Genomic DNA, 18,877 nt, shown 5'->3' with positions numbered 1-18,877 from the left:
ATAAATAAATAAATAAATAAATAAATAAATAAATAAATAAATAAATCAGCATCTTTGGCTCGAGTTAAATCCGCTGTAATCCCTGGAAGGCTACAGCAGGTTGGCCAGTGCTTACTCAGTAAGAGTAAATAAATAAATAATTTTAATGCTATTCTTTTTTTATTTTTTAATACAGAAGCATGGCTTTACTCTGTAGCCTGGCTGGCCTGGAGTATGCTGCTGTACTGGCCCTTCATGGCCATTCAGATAGCCTATTAGACTTTGAGTTTGTGCATTTAAGTGACTGGGTTTGCCTTTTATGACCACAGTTAAAAGAAGTCTGGTGATGGGCCATTTGATACTCTGCCTAGACATGGCAGAACTTAGTACGGACTGCAGAGTCTTTGTTTCCCACCATTGTTCTCAGAGGGCTTCATTGTGCTGGAGCCATGGCTCATCAGATTCATGTGCTAGCTGCCAAAACTGAGAACTTGAATTTGATCTCCAGGACCCACAGGGACATGCTGGAAGGAGAGAACAACTCCTAAAAGGTGTCCAAATACATGTCCCCCAGTAAATAAATAATGTAAATAAATGGAGGAGGAGGAGGAGGAGGAGGAGGAGGAGGAGGAGGAGGAGGAGGGGGAAAAAAGAAACTACTTCACAGCTAATAGGTAGCCTGAACTCACTTGATATAACCTGCACACTTGGGATTAACAGCAAAAGCTCTCTTGAGTGATTTCAAGTATTGTCTTCTGCAATAATTAACAGTTTGGGATTTTTCAATTGCTTCTGAGTGCCATCACTAACATCAATAAAAGTATAGGTTTTGGTATGCCCAGGACCGTATGCAAGAAGAGTTCAGCTCTGTTGTGAAGTTGGTGAACCTGTGCCACTTTTGATTGGATCCCTCACACTCTTTTCTGGACTTCATCATTGTCCAGTGCTAGTGTTTGTGCTAAAGTGAGGCAGTTAATTCCACTTGGGTGTGGCTTCTATTGAAGAAATATGCCTGAAATTAAAAATGTGAGAGGTATAAATGTTCCCCTTACTCTGTCTACTGCAGTGGAATCTGCCTGACTCACACATGCATGCCTGTGGGCTAGTCTTGACAGTGTTTTCTTTGTGGCTTGCCTGCTGTCCACTGGGGAGCCCATGTTCCTTTCATTTTCATTCTTCTCTGACTACAGTGCTTTTGAACACAGAGCCCCCCATCCTCCCACCACCCGAACTCCACATTCCAGCTTCGTGATCTCATGGTGCCAGGCCTATCTCCCCTGCCATGCCGTCAGACCGCCTGCTGGCTCTTGCTGAGAATGACTACAACATAAACTCAGCGCAGAAGAGCAGGACGCTCTCTGTATATTTTTAAGACCAGGGATCCAGATCCCATTTAGAGGCTGTGTTTGTTTAATAGCCCCTTGAAAACTGAACAAAACATTTCTTGTTGCTCTTACTTCTTGGTAACATCATTCCATCTGCACTAATGTACAGAATCTCAGAAACCAGGGAATGGAAAAGATGTATTAGCTCATGGCTAACCCATTCCCACTGCTCATGAGACCTCTTTCCCACAGTCCATCCTCTTGTGCTTTTCTCTTCGAGTCTTCTCAAGAATTTATTTTCTCCAGTTCTCCTGGGGCACAGTTTCTGAGTTTGACCATAGAGGAATTTATGTGGAAATATTCATATTCTTTTTTTCAGCTCAATATTCCTGATCTCCCTTTATATTACCATAAACAGCCTCTCTTTTTCCTGGTTAAGTATTTCTGGATGGTATTTTCACTTCCATTTACCAAGTTCAGAGTTTGTTTCCCTGCTTTACTTTCCCTCTTCATCACTCAGCCCTGATGCCCATTAATCATCTCTCTGTGCTCTGAAACCCATTGCTTATTCCCATATCGGGGCGACTTCAGGTCCCTGGGTACTGGAGGAAGCTTCTCTAATACCTGTTTGTTTTCCCTCCCTCCCTCCCTCCCTCCCTCCCTCCCTCCCTCCCTCCCTCCCTCCCTCCCTCCCTCCCTCCATCTCTCTGTCCCTATTCTTCCCTTCCCTCTTTGCCCCTCTCCCAGTCTCTTCCCTTTCTCCCTCGTCACTTCCCTCAATTCTTAACTGGAAAATTTTCAGTACTGCTTATAGATTATGATTTGAAGAGTTCATCAAAAGGGTATGTGTGTGAGAAAGGGGGATGTGTGTGAGTTGTTTGATTATATTTGTTCATAATTACTTGAATGGCATTTTTCATATCCTCAGAGCTACAAATCTTTTGGACCCCCTGCTGACTGCTTGGATCAGATTCAATGCTGGACCGTGGAAATATGATGTAACATTCTATTTTGGCACTATCATCCTATTAGCCGAGAAAAACACAAACTATATTTGTAGAATTTGGAGTTCTTAGAGAAAGAGAAGAGAAAACTTTAAGTAGCCTTGACACTATTTAAAGTAGATTAGCTCTCAGGACCCATTGTTAGGTAACAGAGATAGAGATGTAGCATGTTGTGTGGTTCCCTATATTGGAGAGTCTAGAGTCATAAAGATGTCCATTCTGCCCCAACCAAGCTCTTTTCAGGTTCTAACCAGATTCCTCACACTCTCATATGGCAGAGATGACTTTCCAGAGCAAGGAGAAGAAACAGGCTTTTTCCATACATAGTGCTGGAATAATCAGATGTTCATAAAAAGAAAATCTAATGCTTACCTCATACATTATGTAAAACAAACAAAAACACTCCAAATGGATGCAGACCTAGATATGAAAGATGAATAAAGCATTATAGTGCACACATACAATTTATATAAATATACATACATATGTGTATGTGCATATGTCTTCAGGACCTTATAGTATTGAAAGATTGAAAAATGACAGGATTATTTTACCAAAAACAATAAGGTCTTAATCAATGATGCTAAAGAGAACATGATAGCTAGCTACAGTAGTTACCTTTCTGTTGCTATTCAGGTCTGCAGTCAAGTGCTTTATATTTATTTAACTACTAAAGAACTTCCCTTCATCAAAAGATAATAGGCAGAAGTAATCACATGCTCTGAGAATGTACTTTCTCTATGTGTAGTCAGCTATAGTATCTAGAATATAACAAATTCTTAAATAATGAAGACAACTTGCTGGGCTATGGTGTGAGCATGGGTGTGAGTTCTGTGGGTTGAATTGTGGGTCCCCAGTCTGCTGCCCCAGGGGCGGGTACTGTGGCTTAGGGAGGTGAGACACTGGAATTTGACCATGTTCACTCCACGCCACACTGGGTGGATGTCAGGCTATGAGAAGCCATGGGGGTAGAGGGCATAGAAAGGTGTTTGGCAGGAGATTAGATGGCCCCTCAGTAGTTGAAGATCTTCTCTGTGGTTCCCCACCGTGGGCCCCAAAGAGGAGAGGTAGTCCATGGTCTTAAAACATTTATTGTCATGGTGGAAAGTGAATAAAGCTATATCCTGTATTCTCAGGGCAGGCCTGAGGTTAAATACCTTTTGCAAGGAGGAGGAGGGTCTGGGAAGGAATGCTGTGTTAGCTACGCCATCTGGCCTTTAGGTATTTTATGAATATGGAGCTATCTTGAGGCTCTGAGGTCTGTAGTCATGCCCTCTACCTGTGCTACATGACTGATGGCCACAAACCTCTCTTTGGGAAGGGCTATAGGGGGCTATGGCTATGTGAAAGGAACCAGGGGACCCAAGAGCACCACCAAACTCCTACCGTCCCTTTAGGGTCTCCGGGGTTCAAGGCCTGCACTTGACCAGGTACCCAGCTGCCTCTCACAGCCCACTGCCCCACAACAACTCATCTAAATAAAGCACAGAATAGCTTGACCAGGCTTTTCACAGTAGAAGCAAAAGTAGACAATAATAGAAGAATATCAGTGTCTAATAATCAAGGAGATGAAGTTAAATTATAGTGAGACTCTGCCTGTGTTTGTTCTGTTAGCAGAAAAGACTAGAATAAGCAATACCTAATACTGATGGGAATCTGAAGTCACAGGAACTGGTGGTAGAGAGCAGATATGTTATATATTTGGAAATAGTTTACCAGGGTCCAGTGTATTTGAAGATGCCCATATATACTTCATGATTTTGCAAGTTTACACCTACATACAGAGTAACTTGGCAAGTGGCTCACACAGATATGTCTGTAACAATAGTTTTTACTTTTCTGTAACCATCTTGCAAATTTTCAGACCTACAGGAAAATGACAGAAGTATTTTAACAAAAGCAATGACGTCTTAATCAGTGATGTGAGGAGAACATGGTAGCTGGCAACAGTAGTGGATTTTCTGTTGCTATGATAAAGCAGCAGGATCGGAGCAACTTAAAGAAGACAGTTTATTTTGATTTGCCGCTCAGAGGTCTAAGTGTCCATCATGGCAGGAGGGCACAGCAGCCACAGCAAGAGCAGGAGAGGAGCCTGAGACCTTAACCACAAGCACAGAGCAGACAGAACAAACTGTAAGAGGGATGAGGCTGCATGATCTCAAAGCCCACCCCCAATGACACACTTCCTCCAGCATGGCTGCACCTCATAAGCCTCACCCAAACAGTGCCACCAACTGGGTGTTCAAATAGTAAACTAGCAAATGTGGGACTTTGAAATCCCACATCTGCCATTTCTTGCCATGTGACCATGGGCAAGCTGTTGATATCTGTGAGGTTCAGGTTCTCCTCTGCAAATGGAAGTAGTAATGAGCCTACTACATTGGGTACACAATTAACTGTGGTCCCGTATGTGAAGAATTGGGCATATGCTCCCAGCATAATTGTCTACTACATTATGGGCACCATTAAGATTTTCTTATGATGCTGACTAAAACAACAATATAAGTTTGATCGTTAGAATATTTAGTCTGAACATTTACTGCCGCATACTCAAAACTTTTTGATTTGTCACTATATAATACTAAATCATTCTGGAAAATAATTTTAGTCTAATTTAGTGTTTTCTCCTCATTTTTATAATAGCAGCACTAGAAAATATTATTCAAAGGGAAGACATGACTGTGATAAAAATATTTGTATAATTAAAAAATTATACAGACATTTAAATTTTTCTTAGTAAATTAAAACCATGAAAATAACTGTCTTTAAAATATTACAATGTATATCTTTTAATTCTAGCCCAAGATGCTGCCCATTAAATTACAGTATCAACAATAAGAAATAACTAAGTGACAGTATATTTTAGCCTAATATCGTGGCCTTCATTGTTTTGAACTAAAAAAGTGAAGTCACTCACAAAATCCTAAGGCTCACTTAATGTCTAATGACATGAAGTCTATGTGCGCCAGCATCATGGTGCCCACTGGGACCAAAGCTAAGCTTTTCCTCTTGGGAACTACTGTCCATTTACCTCATTTCTGGTTCATTCTGATTATGCCTATATTGCCACCTTGTACCTCATCTTTGCATGAATACAGCCTCTATCTTTAACTAGATTGCTGTCTTTTGGCCAAGCAGACCTTTTCCTAAGCATCTTTGTGCTCATACATTTTGGGGTTAAGAAAAACTATTTTTAATACCCCTTTGGATCTAGCAGTGCCCAGCATAGTGATTTACAAAGTGCACACAAGACAGTACAAGGTGATGGCCATCAGACTGGACTGTGCAGAATCAGGACAGTGAGCGGCACATAGAGTTCATGGATGCTGCCTCCAGAGCAACTGGCTATGCTTTTTTTTTCTTTGTTACAGAAGGAGAGTGGGGCGCGCGTGTTTTCTGGCATTCAGCCTACAGGAATCCTCCACCTGGGAAATTACCTTGGAGCCATTGAGAGCTGGGTGAAGTTACAAGAAGAGTATGACACAGTGATATACAGCATTGTGGACCTCCACTCCATCACTGTCCCCCAAGACCCCACCGTCCTGCAGCAGAGCATCCTGGACATGACTGCTGTGCTTCTTGCCTGTGGCATAAACCCAGAGAAAAGTATCCTTTTCCAGCAGTCTCAGGTCAGTGTCTCAGACCAGAGCCTAGAGGACTGGGTTTCTATACTGTTTGAAGCTCCTAGTTACAATCTTTTTTAATTATTCAAGGATGACTTCATCTAATGTAGTGTTTCCAGTTTGATATTTACTTACATTCATATCATTACATATCCTTGTATCTAATACTGATTTCCAGCTTTCTCCCACTGTACTTTACAGTCTCTCATCCACCCCACAGTTATGTTGCATTCCATCTTTGGACCCTGGGATTGTTTTCTGTGCTGATTGCATTCAGTCCAATGACTTCCCACGGCTGACTAAGCTTCCGGTGATCAGGAGTGAATTTTGTGGCCAATGATTTTTTTGTAATTCCAACGGCAGTTCATTGAGTACTGAATTTGGAAGGCCTCTTGGATAATTTCTGTTGTTCATTCTTTGTATAATGGCTTTTGAAAAGGTTTGATGAAACAAGCCAGGAAATAAGACAAAGTCCAAGAGTTTTGTGTATAAGCCAAGAAGGTCTTCGGAAAGCCAAAATAAATAAAGCCAAGATATTTGACTCATACCTTTACTATGGATGAGTCAGTTTTTCTTTAGACAGAAAGAGATCCTGGCCCAGAGACAGCAATTTAGAGACAGGCTAGCTAAGAAGATAAGAACTCCTACCGGATCACACCCTTGTTACATATCTGCTTTAACCTGCAGCAAAGCTTCAGTCATTGGATTCCCGTTCCTGCTCATGCACATCTTTCTACTGAATATATGTTTTAATATATATTTTTATTAACCCAGAACATACTGTAATGAATCACAGAGTAACCAGCTGAAAAGCATAGAAGTAAAATCCTTGCCTAGTATGCTCAGAGTTCTGAGTTGAATCCCCAGCAAGGCCAAGCACACACATATTAAACGCAGGATGCGTTTAAAAAATAAAGTCTTAAGTGTAAGCTTGTCATTCATATACATATGTGAAATAATGCCATCATTAAAAGAATCATACAGGCAACTGACCTGGATCTTCTCTACAGTTGATCAGAAGGCTTTTACTTACGATTCTTCAAGTTTGATGGTGGACAGATCTAAAGTATTTATCTAAATTGGGCAAATCTTGGCTTCTCAACAATTTCTGTGCATTCAGTAACTTTTGTTTTTTAAAAAGCAGCGATAGATGTCTGCACACCTGCTCACCATGTACTTGCACACATTTATTTTGTGCTGTTTTTATTCCATAGTTTTACTTTTAAACCATGTTTTACTTTTATTTTTCATATATGGATCTTTTGTCTGTGTGTTTTTCTGTGTACCATGTGCATGCAGTGCCTGTGGAGGCCAGCAGCGAAGACTGGATAGAACTGGAGTTAGAAATGGTTGTGAGCTGCCATGTGGGTGCTGAGAACAGAACCTGGTCCTCTGCAAGAGCAGACAGTGCTCTTTACCACTGTGTCATCCCCCTGCCCCAGTCTAACTGTCTTCAGGCAGCTGGTCCCCAGGCCTCTCCAGCTGTCTGTCATCCTACCTCAGAAGCACTTCACCTTCTTTCTAAAGGCCTGTGATGCTTGTGGTTCATGGTTCTGGCTCACTCCAGCCCCTGCCCCATCTCTGACACTGCAGAGCTGCTCATCCTCAAGGTACTTTCGAGTCACTTAACTGCATTTCTCAAAGCACATTGACTTCACCCCATCTAAGCTGCTTTGTATACAGCCAATCTTCTTTGATCCTTATTTAATGTTATTCCTAAAACTTGCATTCTCGGCCACAAGTTTCTAATGTCATATTTCTGGAGGTGAATATATCTACCCTTCCCAGAGTAACTGCTGGCCTGGTTACTTTTTGAAGTAATCTTTAAATTAAAGGCTATTTTGAAGCCTACATCCAAGAACTGTTACTTTCGGCTCATTCCTCCAAGGATAATCACCATGTGATATTATTTAACATCACATTAGCATGTTATAAATACTTCTTTCTAAAGACTTTTGACAGTGGCCTCTATAGGCACATAAACTATGCAATAACTGAGAGAACTTCTTTAGCCTATAACATTTAAGAACAAGTACCCCCACAGTATAATAGACTGTATGTACATTGTCCCATAAGTGAGAAATAAGAGTGGTCACCTTCTCTTTGGTGGTCCCCAGGTGACTAGTAAGCTAGGTCAGGGAGCAGGTAATGATGAGAGGGTCCGCCTGCCTCACCTTCCAACCTTAGCACTGCCACACTGCTTTGCCATCCTTGACATTGGCTCTGTTTTGATAGTTAGTCTAGTAAACGTTGAGGAATACACTCTGTTATGTATATTCCACAATTCTCCCCTCAAAACCCGTGTGCAAAGCTTCTTGGGTCGGGGGTCCTTATAGCTACAAGGCATACTTAGTCTTGGGAATTCCCTTCTGGTTTAACTTAGACAATCAAATTGTTCCAACTCTTTACATGAAAGGTCTCCCAGGCTTCTTCTCCTTTTTTTAATATTAAAAAAGAAAATACTGGAGGCTAGAGAGATGGCTCAGTGGTTAAGAGCACTTTTTTCCAGAGGTTCAATTCCCAGCAACCACATGGTGGTTCATAACTATCTGTAATGAGGATCTGATGCCCTCCTCTGGCATGCAGATGCACATGCAGATAGAGTGTACATTATACATATACATATACATATACATATACATATACATATACATATACATACATACATCTATCTTTAAAAAAAGGAAAAAAAAGAAAATATTGAGATGCTGTAGGAACAGGGAGGAGCAGGGCAAGAGCAGGGCAGTGTGCTGTGCTTTCACACTGTTAACATTCTGTTCGACTCCTCAGCATTGTTTTTAGTGAGTAACTGAAGGTAGCTATTGCGCATAATCGCATATTCTCTCCTTAAATGTTTCAGCGCTGCACCTCCGAATAAATTAAGAAAATGCTGTCTAGAATTACCATGCTATCTTTATACCTAATGAAGCTGATGATAAATATAATTAACATCTAATACTAAAATTATTTTGGGGTGATCTACTTAGGTCCACACATTGGGTTTTTTGTTTGTTGGGGTTTGTTTTGGACTGTGCACATGTGCATTTGAAGTGTGTGTTTGCGTGTGTTTGGAATGTGCATGTGTGTCTCCTTCCACCTTGGGTTCTGGTGATGGAACTCAGGTTGTCAGGCTTGTGTAATACGTGTCTTTATGTACTGAGCCATCTCACCAACCCTGCAGTAGGTCTCTTCAAGTTGTTCTTTATGTGTAACTATAAGTGTGCAGTCTGTCCCTTTGACTGACAAGTCCCCAGTTCCCCATACTGTCCCCTGATAACCACCTGCTTCTGAGTTCAGTTTCTAATGGCATTTGTTTTTCTATACTTGCGTTATTTTACTTAGCATACACTCTTCCAGTTTATCCACATTGTTGCAGATGACAGGGCTCCTTCTATTTAGAGACAGAATAATATTCTATAGTAGCTGTTATAGTCGTGGTGGCTTTTAGTCTGTTGATGGACATCTAAGATAGTTCCATATCCTACCTGTGGGCCTGCAGCTTGTAAAAGGTGCTGTGATAGGAGGGAGGGCAGAAACCTCCCATCACCCATGACATCCATGACATAGTGACGTCACAGCCCCGGGGAGTGCACCCACTGTGGGGCCATGAATGTATTTTATGGGCTCTCCTTTAGGTGCCTCTGTGCTGTTTTCAAGAGGGCTGGACTTTCCCACCACTCCCACTCATGATTTCCCTTTTCCAGAATTTTGCCAACATATGTAATCTCCTGACTCTTTGGTAGTAGCAGTTAAAGAGATCTAAGGAGATCAACCTGTGAAGTCTAAAATGAGTAACAAAATAACAGAAAGGGCCATCTTGTTAGATCTGTGGGAAGAGTGTAGAATCATGTTTATACAGTGATTGGGTGGAACTTTCCCCTGCCCTGCCTGCTGACCCTCCACATGCGTGCAGTCTCCTCAGGAGCTGGAGGCAGATGGCCAGTGGGCAACTCGCGTTAGGCTTTGGCTCTCCTCTCACAGAGTGGCAGGCCATCACCACATGGTAGCTGCAGGCATCTTTCTACTAGGTAGAACAGAGCTGCTTTCCTGCCCTGAGGCTAAGCTCTACCCCTATTTAGCTAGAAAAGCTTTTATCAGTGAGCCTTGGAGGACACACATTAGCCTTTCTGTTACACAGCCAGAGTGACATCAACTTATACCAGAGTGATGTCGACTCAATTTCAGTTTATTTTGTGTCCTGTGCTCTGATTGACTTTCACTAAAAACTGTCAGAAGCACATATTGAATTTTTTTTAATTTTGAGAAATTTTAATAAGTCAATTGCTAATATAGAAGACAGGTAATATATGTGTCATTTACCTACATAATTAAGTGGTTTTTGTTGTTGTTGTTCCCTTTATCTTGGCAGCTTTGTAGTTTGTAAGCATTTGATTGATAAATCTATAACAGAAAGAATATAAATTTATTAAATAATTATCAAGCTTTGAGAACTGAAGCCAATTAAGATAATTAATGCCTGATACCTGCATATGGTTATTCACAAATAGAATTAATAGTTTTTGAAATTGAGAGTTAGAGAAGAATATTTTTCCTCCCATAGAATGTGTTCTTGGGTATAGCCATTGGGTGATGATTTTCCCATGTGCCCTGGTTGTGCATTAGAAAAGGCCCTAATAATCATTTAAAGTGGGGAAGGAATTCAGCTATGTTATAACGCTGATTTTACCAATAATTTTCATCTGCAGTTCTTTGCATTCTTTCTCAGCAGCCTGACTGGAACAGTTTAGGCGTATTGAAGATTTTCCCCATTATTTTCTTTTTCTTCCTCTCCCACTGGCCTGTACTCACAGTGCTTCCCCTAAATATGCTTGCCATATGTGGGGAGCTTTCAGACCTCATCTGAAAGTGTACACATGAGTGTGTATGTGCACATGAATATGTCTACACACACATTTTGTGCTAGAGAAGGGTGAGTGGGGAGAATGCTTGTGTGTGCAATTGGCAGAGGTTTCCATGTTAAAGCCAAAGTCACTGTCTTTTGTTTTCAGCAGACCTGAGCACAGCTCCAGTCTGAGTCCCACAGATGTCTGGGAAGTACAGGTTTCCACATCTCTCCCTGTCACTTTTCCCACAGTATAATCGCCCTGCAGATGGAAGATAGGAACGGAAGACGTAGCCTTCAGGTCTGGCTGCCAGCAGAGGTCAGGACAAAAGGAGGTTTGGAGTATCAAATATCAAGTCACTGAAGGTCCAGAACAGTCCAGAAAAAGTCAGGGGAGCAGGGTAGAATCCAGACCTTTGGAACGTAGCCTTATTCTCTGGTGTTATGTTTTGTTTCCCAGGAAACTAAAATCAATAATAATAATAAATTAAAGGGTACTATGGGGGAATCAGTTTCTCAGTGAAGGCCAAAAGGACTAACTACATGGATCTTGCTCCAGTATATGCACGTAAAAGTTATGCCTGATTCCTCTCTGCCCTGAGAGGTAGAACACCACATCCTAAAATTAGGCAGAGTCCACATGGGCTCTGTGTAGCCTGGTACTTTTGCAAGTGCATTTGAGTATATGTTTATGATTGTTGAGCTCTCCACGTTGTTAGCTACCAATAAGGAGAGTGTGCTCAGCTTGTAACCAAAGAGGAACAAACATCTGTGTAGACTAATGGACTTTCAGAATGTATTTGTAAAATTGGCAATACCTCTCAAGTTCCTGGGGGAGATGAGGCTCTGAATGGCCTGTGCAGTAAACCATAAGTTGAAGAAATGATTATATAGCCAGACTCTGCATGTGGTCTCTTCACTATAGCTCCCACCTGTACCACAGGTGCCACTTCCTGGCCTACATCTGGCCACTGTCTGACTTGATGAGAAGGAACAGCACCATAGCTTGACCGGTCATGCTTTCAGGGAGAGGTCTTGCCTCACGCTCAGAACAAGAATGAAAAAGTAGACACTTCGTTTTCCATTGGACTGAATGTCACTGTTGTCTCTTCTCATTGGTGCCATAACTGACAAATAACGAATTTTTTTCTGAAACCTGTTAGTGTCTACAGTATGGCTTAAAGAAAATGAGGTGACACATTTGGCAAAAGCTAACTTTCTATCACCAGCCATTGTGTACCTCTTGTTGCCCACAGGCTCCTTGATGTCACAAAGGTTGTGTCTGAAGTGGATTGGCAGGTGGCCATCCAATTTGTGACTGTCTCTTTTTTTCGTCTTGCTTAAGAAAATATTTTCAGAAACTTCTTACTTACTTTTTCCTTTGCAAGGAATATTTTGGATATTCAAGACTATTAGATACTAAAGAAATATTTCAACCACTCAGGAAAGTGTGAAGATGAATGGCTGTCTTTTGAAATATTAACTTCCTTCATACAGGTTTTGATTTTCAAAATAAAACATTGCAAATATAGCAGAAACTTTTGAACTCACTCAAATTCCACTCCATGCTCTGCCTCCCTAGAGGCAACCCCTATATCTATTTGGTATTTCTCATTCCCACATATGTGTTTATATTTTTATTGCATGTGATAGGGCTATAAATAATCTGTACTATTTCTTTGTACATTTTCAAACTATGTAAATGATATCCTGCTGCAAATCTTTCTGCATCTTTTATTTCATTTCTGAGATTTGTTCATTTGTTTTATTGTTGTACAGTGTTCTGGCTCCTTCATAATTTTTTTTACCCATTTTCTTGGCAAGAATGTTTAGATTTTTTTCCAAACTTATTTTTTATTTTTACTACAAACAACAGCACTGTGGTCCTGCTAGAAAATGCCCTTTGTGTACATGAGAAAGACTTTTGTTTTTGTTTTGTTGTTTTAAAAACAATTGTTTGTATGGGCAGGGGCATGCATACACAGTGACCTGCGTGTGGAGGTCAAAGGACAGTTAGCAGGAACTGGTACGCTCCTTCTGCCACGTGGGACCTAGGGATCCAACTCAGATAGTCAAGCTTGAGCCCCTTACTGACACTGGAGGAGCATTTTCTAAATGCATGTACCAAGAGCAGAATTGTGAGGCTGCATGCTCCATAAACCTTGCTGATGCTGCCAAATGCTTCTCATTTGCATTCTCACCTCAGACACTCTAAGCCCTCAGCAATATCAGTTACTAGCTTAGTAGATGTTTTCCTTTCTCCATGATACACTATGCTATCTAGTTATAATTTGCACTTTTCATTGAAATTGAACATTCTTTTTCTTAACCTTTCTGTTCTTATGTTTTTTGTTTGTTTGTTTTTGTTCTTTTTTTTTTTTTTTTTTGGTTTTTTGAGACAGGGTTTCTCTCTGTAGCCCTGGCTGTCCTGGAACTCACTCTGTAGACCAGGCTGGCCTCGAACTCAGAAATCTGCCTGCCTCTGCCTCCCAAGTGCTGGGATTAAAGGCGTGTGCCACTACTGCCCGGCTGTTTTTTTTTTTTCTTATCTGTTTTTATTTGTTTCGATTTTTGGCCCATGTTTTTAAATTGTGGGGGTTTTTTATTTGAAAAAAATCTTTTACATGTTTTGAATATGCATCCTGACTGCATCCAGTGTGCTACACTGCCTTCTGCTACCACACTTTCTTGCCATGATGTGCTAGAGTAAACCCTTTCTTCAGTTACTTTCCTTGAGTATTTTGTCACAGCAACAAGACAAGTGGCTATAGATAGAGAAAAGCCTTTATTTTCCTCTGGTTGAGTTCTTAGGATATGTGTTTTCAGTCATTCTCTGGCTTAATGTTAGAGAACTATTACCTACAAAGTGATTTTTAAAGTTTTGCTTTTCACGTATAAGACTGAGTTATATAAAACTTAGAAATTCTCATGTACATTGTTTTGATAAAAACCCACGTTGTTAATTTTATCATAGTTCTCTTCATGGGGGCTTTAAGTATTGGGGAATGAGAAGTGCATGTTTCCTAAAGTTCAGATTTTCCCTAGAAAGCAGACATGCTGTCAGTAGCCTCAGCCCTAGGGTTTCCTTGATGTAGTAGGACCCATTGATTTATCTTAGTCCCTGCAAGGTGAAGACATCATGCACCTACTGGCCAAGCAAGAACGATTCTTGAAAACTTTTTTGTTTTAAATGTTTCTTTCCAAGACAGGGTTTTTCTATGTAGTCCTGGGTGTCCTGGAACTCTCTCTGTTAGACCAGACTGACCTCTAACTCATAGAGATCCATCTGCCTCTGCCTCCTAAGTGCTGGGATTAAAGCGTGCACCACCACTGCTGGGCTTTGAAGGCTATTTTATCAGATAGAAATAAAGCCACCTTGTTCTCTTCAGCTGTTGTTTGTGTGGAAACTCTCATTTTTAGTTTATGTGCTGCCTCATCTTCCTTTGACACCGTATAGTGGGATGTTGCTTTTTACCTATTAGACCATTGTTCTCTTTAATCCATTGGTTCCACTCACAGATAGGGAAGAACCTCATGTCTCATTGTTTGTTCTGGGTGTTCTATAGCGCCCTTGTCCCTTCCTCCACTGTTACCCTTCTGTGTGAGTCAGTGGGTGTTTGGTAGTATCAATCTTTGATTCCTTTCTCTTTATCCCTTACCCAAGAGGGCATCCCATGTTTGCCCTAGCTGTCTTTGTTTTTCCCTCTAAGCTGAGAATGGGGAGTTCCAGAGAAGGGGTTACTCCTTCAGGCTACACTCTGAAATGAAAAGATACAGAGTCAAGGGAAATCTATAGGTATCAGATTATTATAAATAAGAAAGAGACAATGTCTCCTAAAATCAAAAGTAATTTGTTACTTAGTTTATCCTACAATAGATTGATAAATAAAATACTTCAAAATAAGAAAAACTATGCACAGTAAGTCACAGAGTGTAGATAGAGGTGACTTTTGAGGCTGGCAGATAGAATCAGCATATGTAGCTTGGGAAATATTAGACAAATAAAGAGTTAGTGAACTCTTGAAATGCACAGCCCAATGCTCGTTGGCCAATGTGAGTACTGACAGGAGGCAGCCCAACTGAAGAGAGGGAGAGAGTATCACTGATAGTGTGTTCTTTTAATTAAAATCAGATCTCCAAACAAGGTTCTTGTTAAAGGGATTTGTCATGGGGATGATAAGAGTCTAATAAAAATAACTCAGCATGAAATTGAGTGTTTCCGAGAGGAAGCAAGAAATGGGAATTTGTGAGTCTGAATAGACTATAAGTGTCTTTACTAAAACTTCCAGGACCAGATTCATGGGAAGGTAGTATTTGCACAGGAAGTGGGGAAGTCCTAAAGAACTCTGGGAGTATGTCAGAGATTTGACCCAAGAATTACTGAACCAGTAATTAACTAGGTCTGATTGATATCTAGCAAATATATATTTTGGAATCAGCTTCCCCATGCTCTTTTTCTTAATTTCTTTTTTATTTTAAAAATATAGAAAAATACAGATAATGGGACACTCATGTCCTCAGCACAAAGATGAATGTTGTTAGTATATTATTATTTGCTTTCCATTCCTTTTAGTTGAAAAAATAATTTATAGATAATAGAGCTGGCGAGACGGTTCAGTTGGTAAGATGCCTGCCCTGATAAGCATGAGGACCCAGATTCAGGTCCTTGTCACCCACATAAAGTCAGTTGTTACACCTCTGTACCCCTGGCACTAAGTGGGCAGAGTAACCCTTGCAAGGGCCCACTGACCAGCCAGTCTAGCCGAATCAGTAAGTTCCAGATTCAGTGAGAGAGACTCAAATCTCAAAAAATGAACAGAGAAAAGAAGGCCAGTGTTGACTTCTTCGGTTTTCACAGACTCACACATGGGCATGAGTGAGTGCATACACATACTTATACACTTATACACACACATACACGCACATGCACTCATACACACATACACACACACTCACGCATACACACTCATACACAGACATGCACATACACTCATACATACATATATACACACAAATATACTCATACACACGTGCACATACATACACACTTGTGTACACACACACATGCTTTTTAAAATGTGCTTGATCCACACTCCTTAAAATTTATGAAATTTTAAAGGAATTTGACACTAGTTTATATATATTTGAGTATGTAATCTTACCTCCAAGTAATTAAAAGGCTAGGGCCAAACCTTTATTTTTATTGGATAAATGTTCATCTAAGTGTTTCAGTGCTTTGCTTTTTGTTGCACTATATTACCTGAGGTTGTTAATAGGTAAATGATACTTGAAAGTTTTGGGGAAAATGTGTTTTGATTGAGTTACTATGAATACTCAATAATATGTTAATTTTTATCAATACTGGTATGTAAGCTTTGTACACACACATGTGCACACCATAAACTTTTTTTTTATTTTATGAGTATGTGTGCTTAGCTTGTATGAATGTCTGTGCACCACTTGCATGTATTGTGCCAGAAGATGTAGAATTTCCTGGAACTGGAGTTACAGATGGATTTTAGTCACCATGTGGGTCCTGGGAATTGAACCCAGGTCCTCTGGAAGAGCAGCCAGTGCGTCATCTCTCCAACCCCATAAACTTTTACAGTCGTGGATAAAGTTGAGCTTTTTTAATCCTTCCTTGTATATCCCTTTCATCCCTCCTCCTCAAATCCGTTTCCTTTCACCATAGACAGCCACAATCATAAACTTCATATGATCAGTCGTACTTCTGATACTAGTTTCCCACAAACTTACAGTTTTTACTTCACTGAGGATACATAATGTTGTTTGGTTTTGTAACTTTAGAACATTTTGCAAACATATATATTGTGGTACCTTTCACAATTTTTTTTTTCACAGAAAAGTGTGTGTGGTTTTGGTCTGGAGTAATTTGAATTGGGGGAAGTTGTTTGTGACAGGGTCTCACTCTGTAGCACTCTTTGGCCTGGAACTCACAGAGATTCACCTGCCTCTGCTTCCCAAGAACTGGGAGCAAAGGCATGCACCACCATGCCTGGCAGAACGGGATATTTCTATGATCTGTATTTATAGATCAGAATATTGTTATACCACTGTACTCATTGCATTCCTCATGGCTGTGAAAATACTTGAAAAGAAGCAACTTAGGGAAGGAAGGGTATGTTATGGCTCCCAGTTTGAGAGCACAGTGCACCATGGCAGGGATAGCAGGATGGCTGGGTGGCGTTCTTCTCTGACAGTGGGGAAACGAGGCTGTGTGCTCACATCTCAGTAGATCAGAAGCATAGAGAGGAAGCCAGTACTCCACTGTTCCCATGGTTACCGTCTGGATCCTCAGACCTCAGCTGGTGCTGCCTGCATTCGGAGTTGAGGCTTCCCTCCTCAGTTAATCATCGTGGAAAACTGCTCGCAAGCATGCCTGTTACTACGCCTCACTAATGCCCAATCAAACCAAGTTGACAGTTGAAATTAACTGTGTCGGTCGGTCACATATGTCATTGTATTGCCACACTTATTTTGTCATCTCTCTATGTGACTTTAATCCTCTCCATAAATTTTACAGGAGCATAATGAAAACTTTTTATATCCAAAGTGCTTATGCTGTGCCACTGAATGATTCAAATTAAAAATTATTAATTTCTGTTCAATTAGCAAAATAAATACTAATAATAGTATATAAGCAAACAATAAATTCTATTAGAAGCTGTCTTCATTACTTTCCTATTGCCGTGACAAAACACCACATCCAAGGCAACTTATAAAAGAAAGTGTTTAATTAGGTTTACGGGTTCAGAGAGTTAAGTGTTCATGGCGGTGAGCAAAGGCATGGCGGGAGTAATAGCTGAGAGCTCACATCTTGACCTACAAGCAGGAGGCTGACAGCACACTGGGAATGGGGTGAGCCTTTTGAAACTTCCTACTGACATTTCCTCCCGCAGAGCCACACATCCCAATCCCTATGAGCCTATGGAGGCCATTTTCATTCAGACCATCATAGGCAATAAGTGGCATAAAAAAAAAAAGAATCAAGTAAAATCAGCAATGAATTGAGGGAACAGATGGCTGTTTCTGATGGTGAGATCTAGTAAGCTTTATGAGGTAAAGGCTGAGCAGACTTAAGGTGAAATAAGGGAGGAGACTTTCCATCAGAGAAAAGAGCCAGTGTGAAGCTTCTGAAGTGAGTGTCCCTGTGAGTTTGGGAAACATACAAAGGCCAGCTTTCTAGATTCTAAGTGCAAAGACGGAGTCGGGGTGGTGAGGTTTGGCCCAGGGGTGACAGTATGGGATAAGGAAGTGTATTGTTATAGTATCTATAGTAATAATAACTGATGTTGTGCTAGGTCCTGTTCTAGGGAACCTCACTTCATAGATAGTGAAAGTGGGGCACAAGGAGGTGACTTAGCTCCCCCAGAGTAGCTGAGTAGTAGAGCTAGGAATCAGACCCAGCTCAGCTCATCCAAAAGATGCAGCTCTTGGATGTGAGGTGTTCTGGCTGGCTGGGCAGGGATCCCATTCCTCCTTCCCTCAAGTCCTACACCCAGTCTAAGAGGGCAGCCTCCCCCCTTAGAAGAGGACTGTGCTTTTGTCAAGGGTATAAAAATACCTGTGCTCTCAAGACAAAGCTTTAAGTCTCACTGCCTTTCTGTCTGTCTTCACATCCTGCCTGGTAGCCTTACCCTTTGCCTAGTATGAGTCAGCTTCCACTGCAATCACCATAGAATTGTTTTTGTCTGCATCAGCAAGTTACTTTGTAAGTCTGTTCCCTCTGCAGCTTCCGGTGAAGTTCATAGTACCTTGTACATACGGTGCACCAGCCTGGGTTTTACAGGGATGAACAAGGCCGGCACACTACAGTGACTGAAGAAGGCTTGTGTCTTGTTTTGTAGACAGCTGCCAACTTGTCTGTGGAAGGCTGATAGGCCAATTGCTGTACTGAACCTTTGTGTGTCTATAGCTAAAATAGATCATATAGTTGTTTGGTTTGTGGCTTTGCAATATAGGAAAATAATATATTTAGGTATTTATCACTTTTTCTTTTCCTTCAAATAGAAATATGTGCCCTTCCGTGTGATCATCTTGACAATGACAATTATTTCTATTGTTTCTCATATAATTATTGAA

General features: G+C 40.8%; 1 protein-coding gene across 2 annotated transcripts in view; it reads left to right on the top strand.

Moving 5' to 3' along the window:
• The window catches only part of Wars2 (tryptophanyl tRNA synthetase 2, mitochondrial), a 77,474-nt gene that overhangs the window by 42,413 nt on the left and 16,184 nt on the right, over positions 1-18,877 (top strand). For both annotated transcript variants that reach the window (XM_028753008.1, XM_028753007.1), the window contains exon 2: positions 5,680-5,937. In XM_028753008.1, coding sequence (XP_028608841.1) covers positions 5,680-5,937 — 258 coding nt within the window. The remainder of the gene's footprint in view (positions 1-5,679; positions 5,938-18,877) is intronic.

The sequence above is a fragment of the Grammomys surdaster genome, unplaced genomic scaffold (assembly GCF_004785775.1).
Source record: "Grammomys surdaster isolate TR1022 unplaced genomic scaffold, NIH_TR_1.0 125941, whole genome shotgun sequence".
Classification (NCBI taxonomy): domain Eukaryota; kingdom Metazoa; phylum Chordata; class Mammalia; order Rodentia; family Muridae; genus Grammomys; species Grammomys surdaster.
Note: the sequence above shows the minus strand (reverse complement) of the source record. Positions and strands in the feature narration are given on the sequence as shown.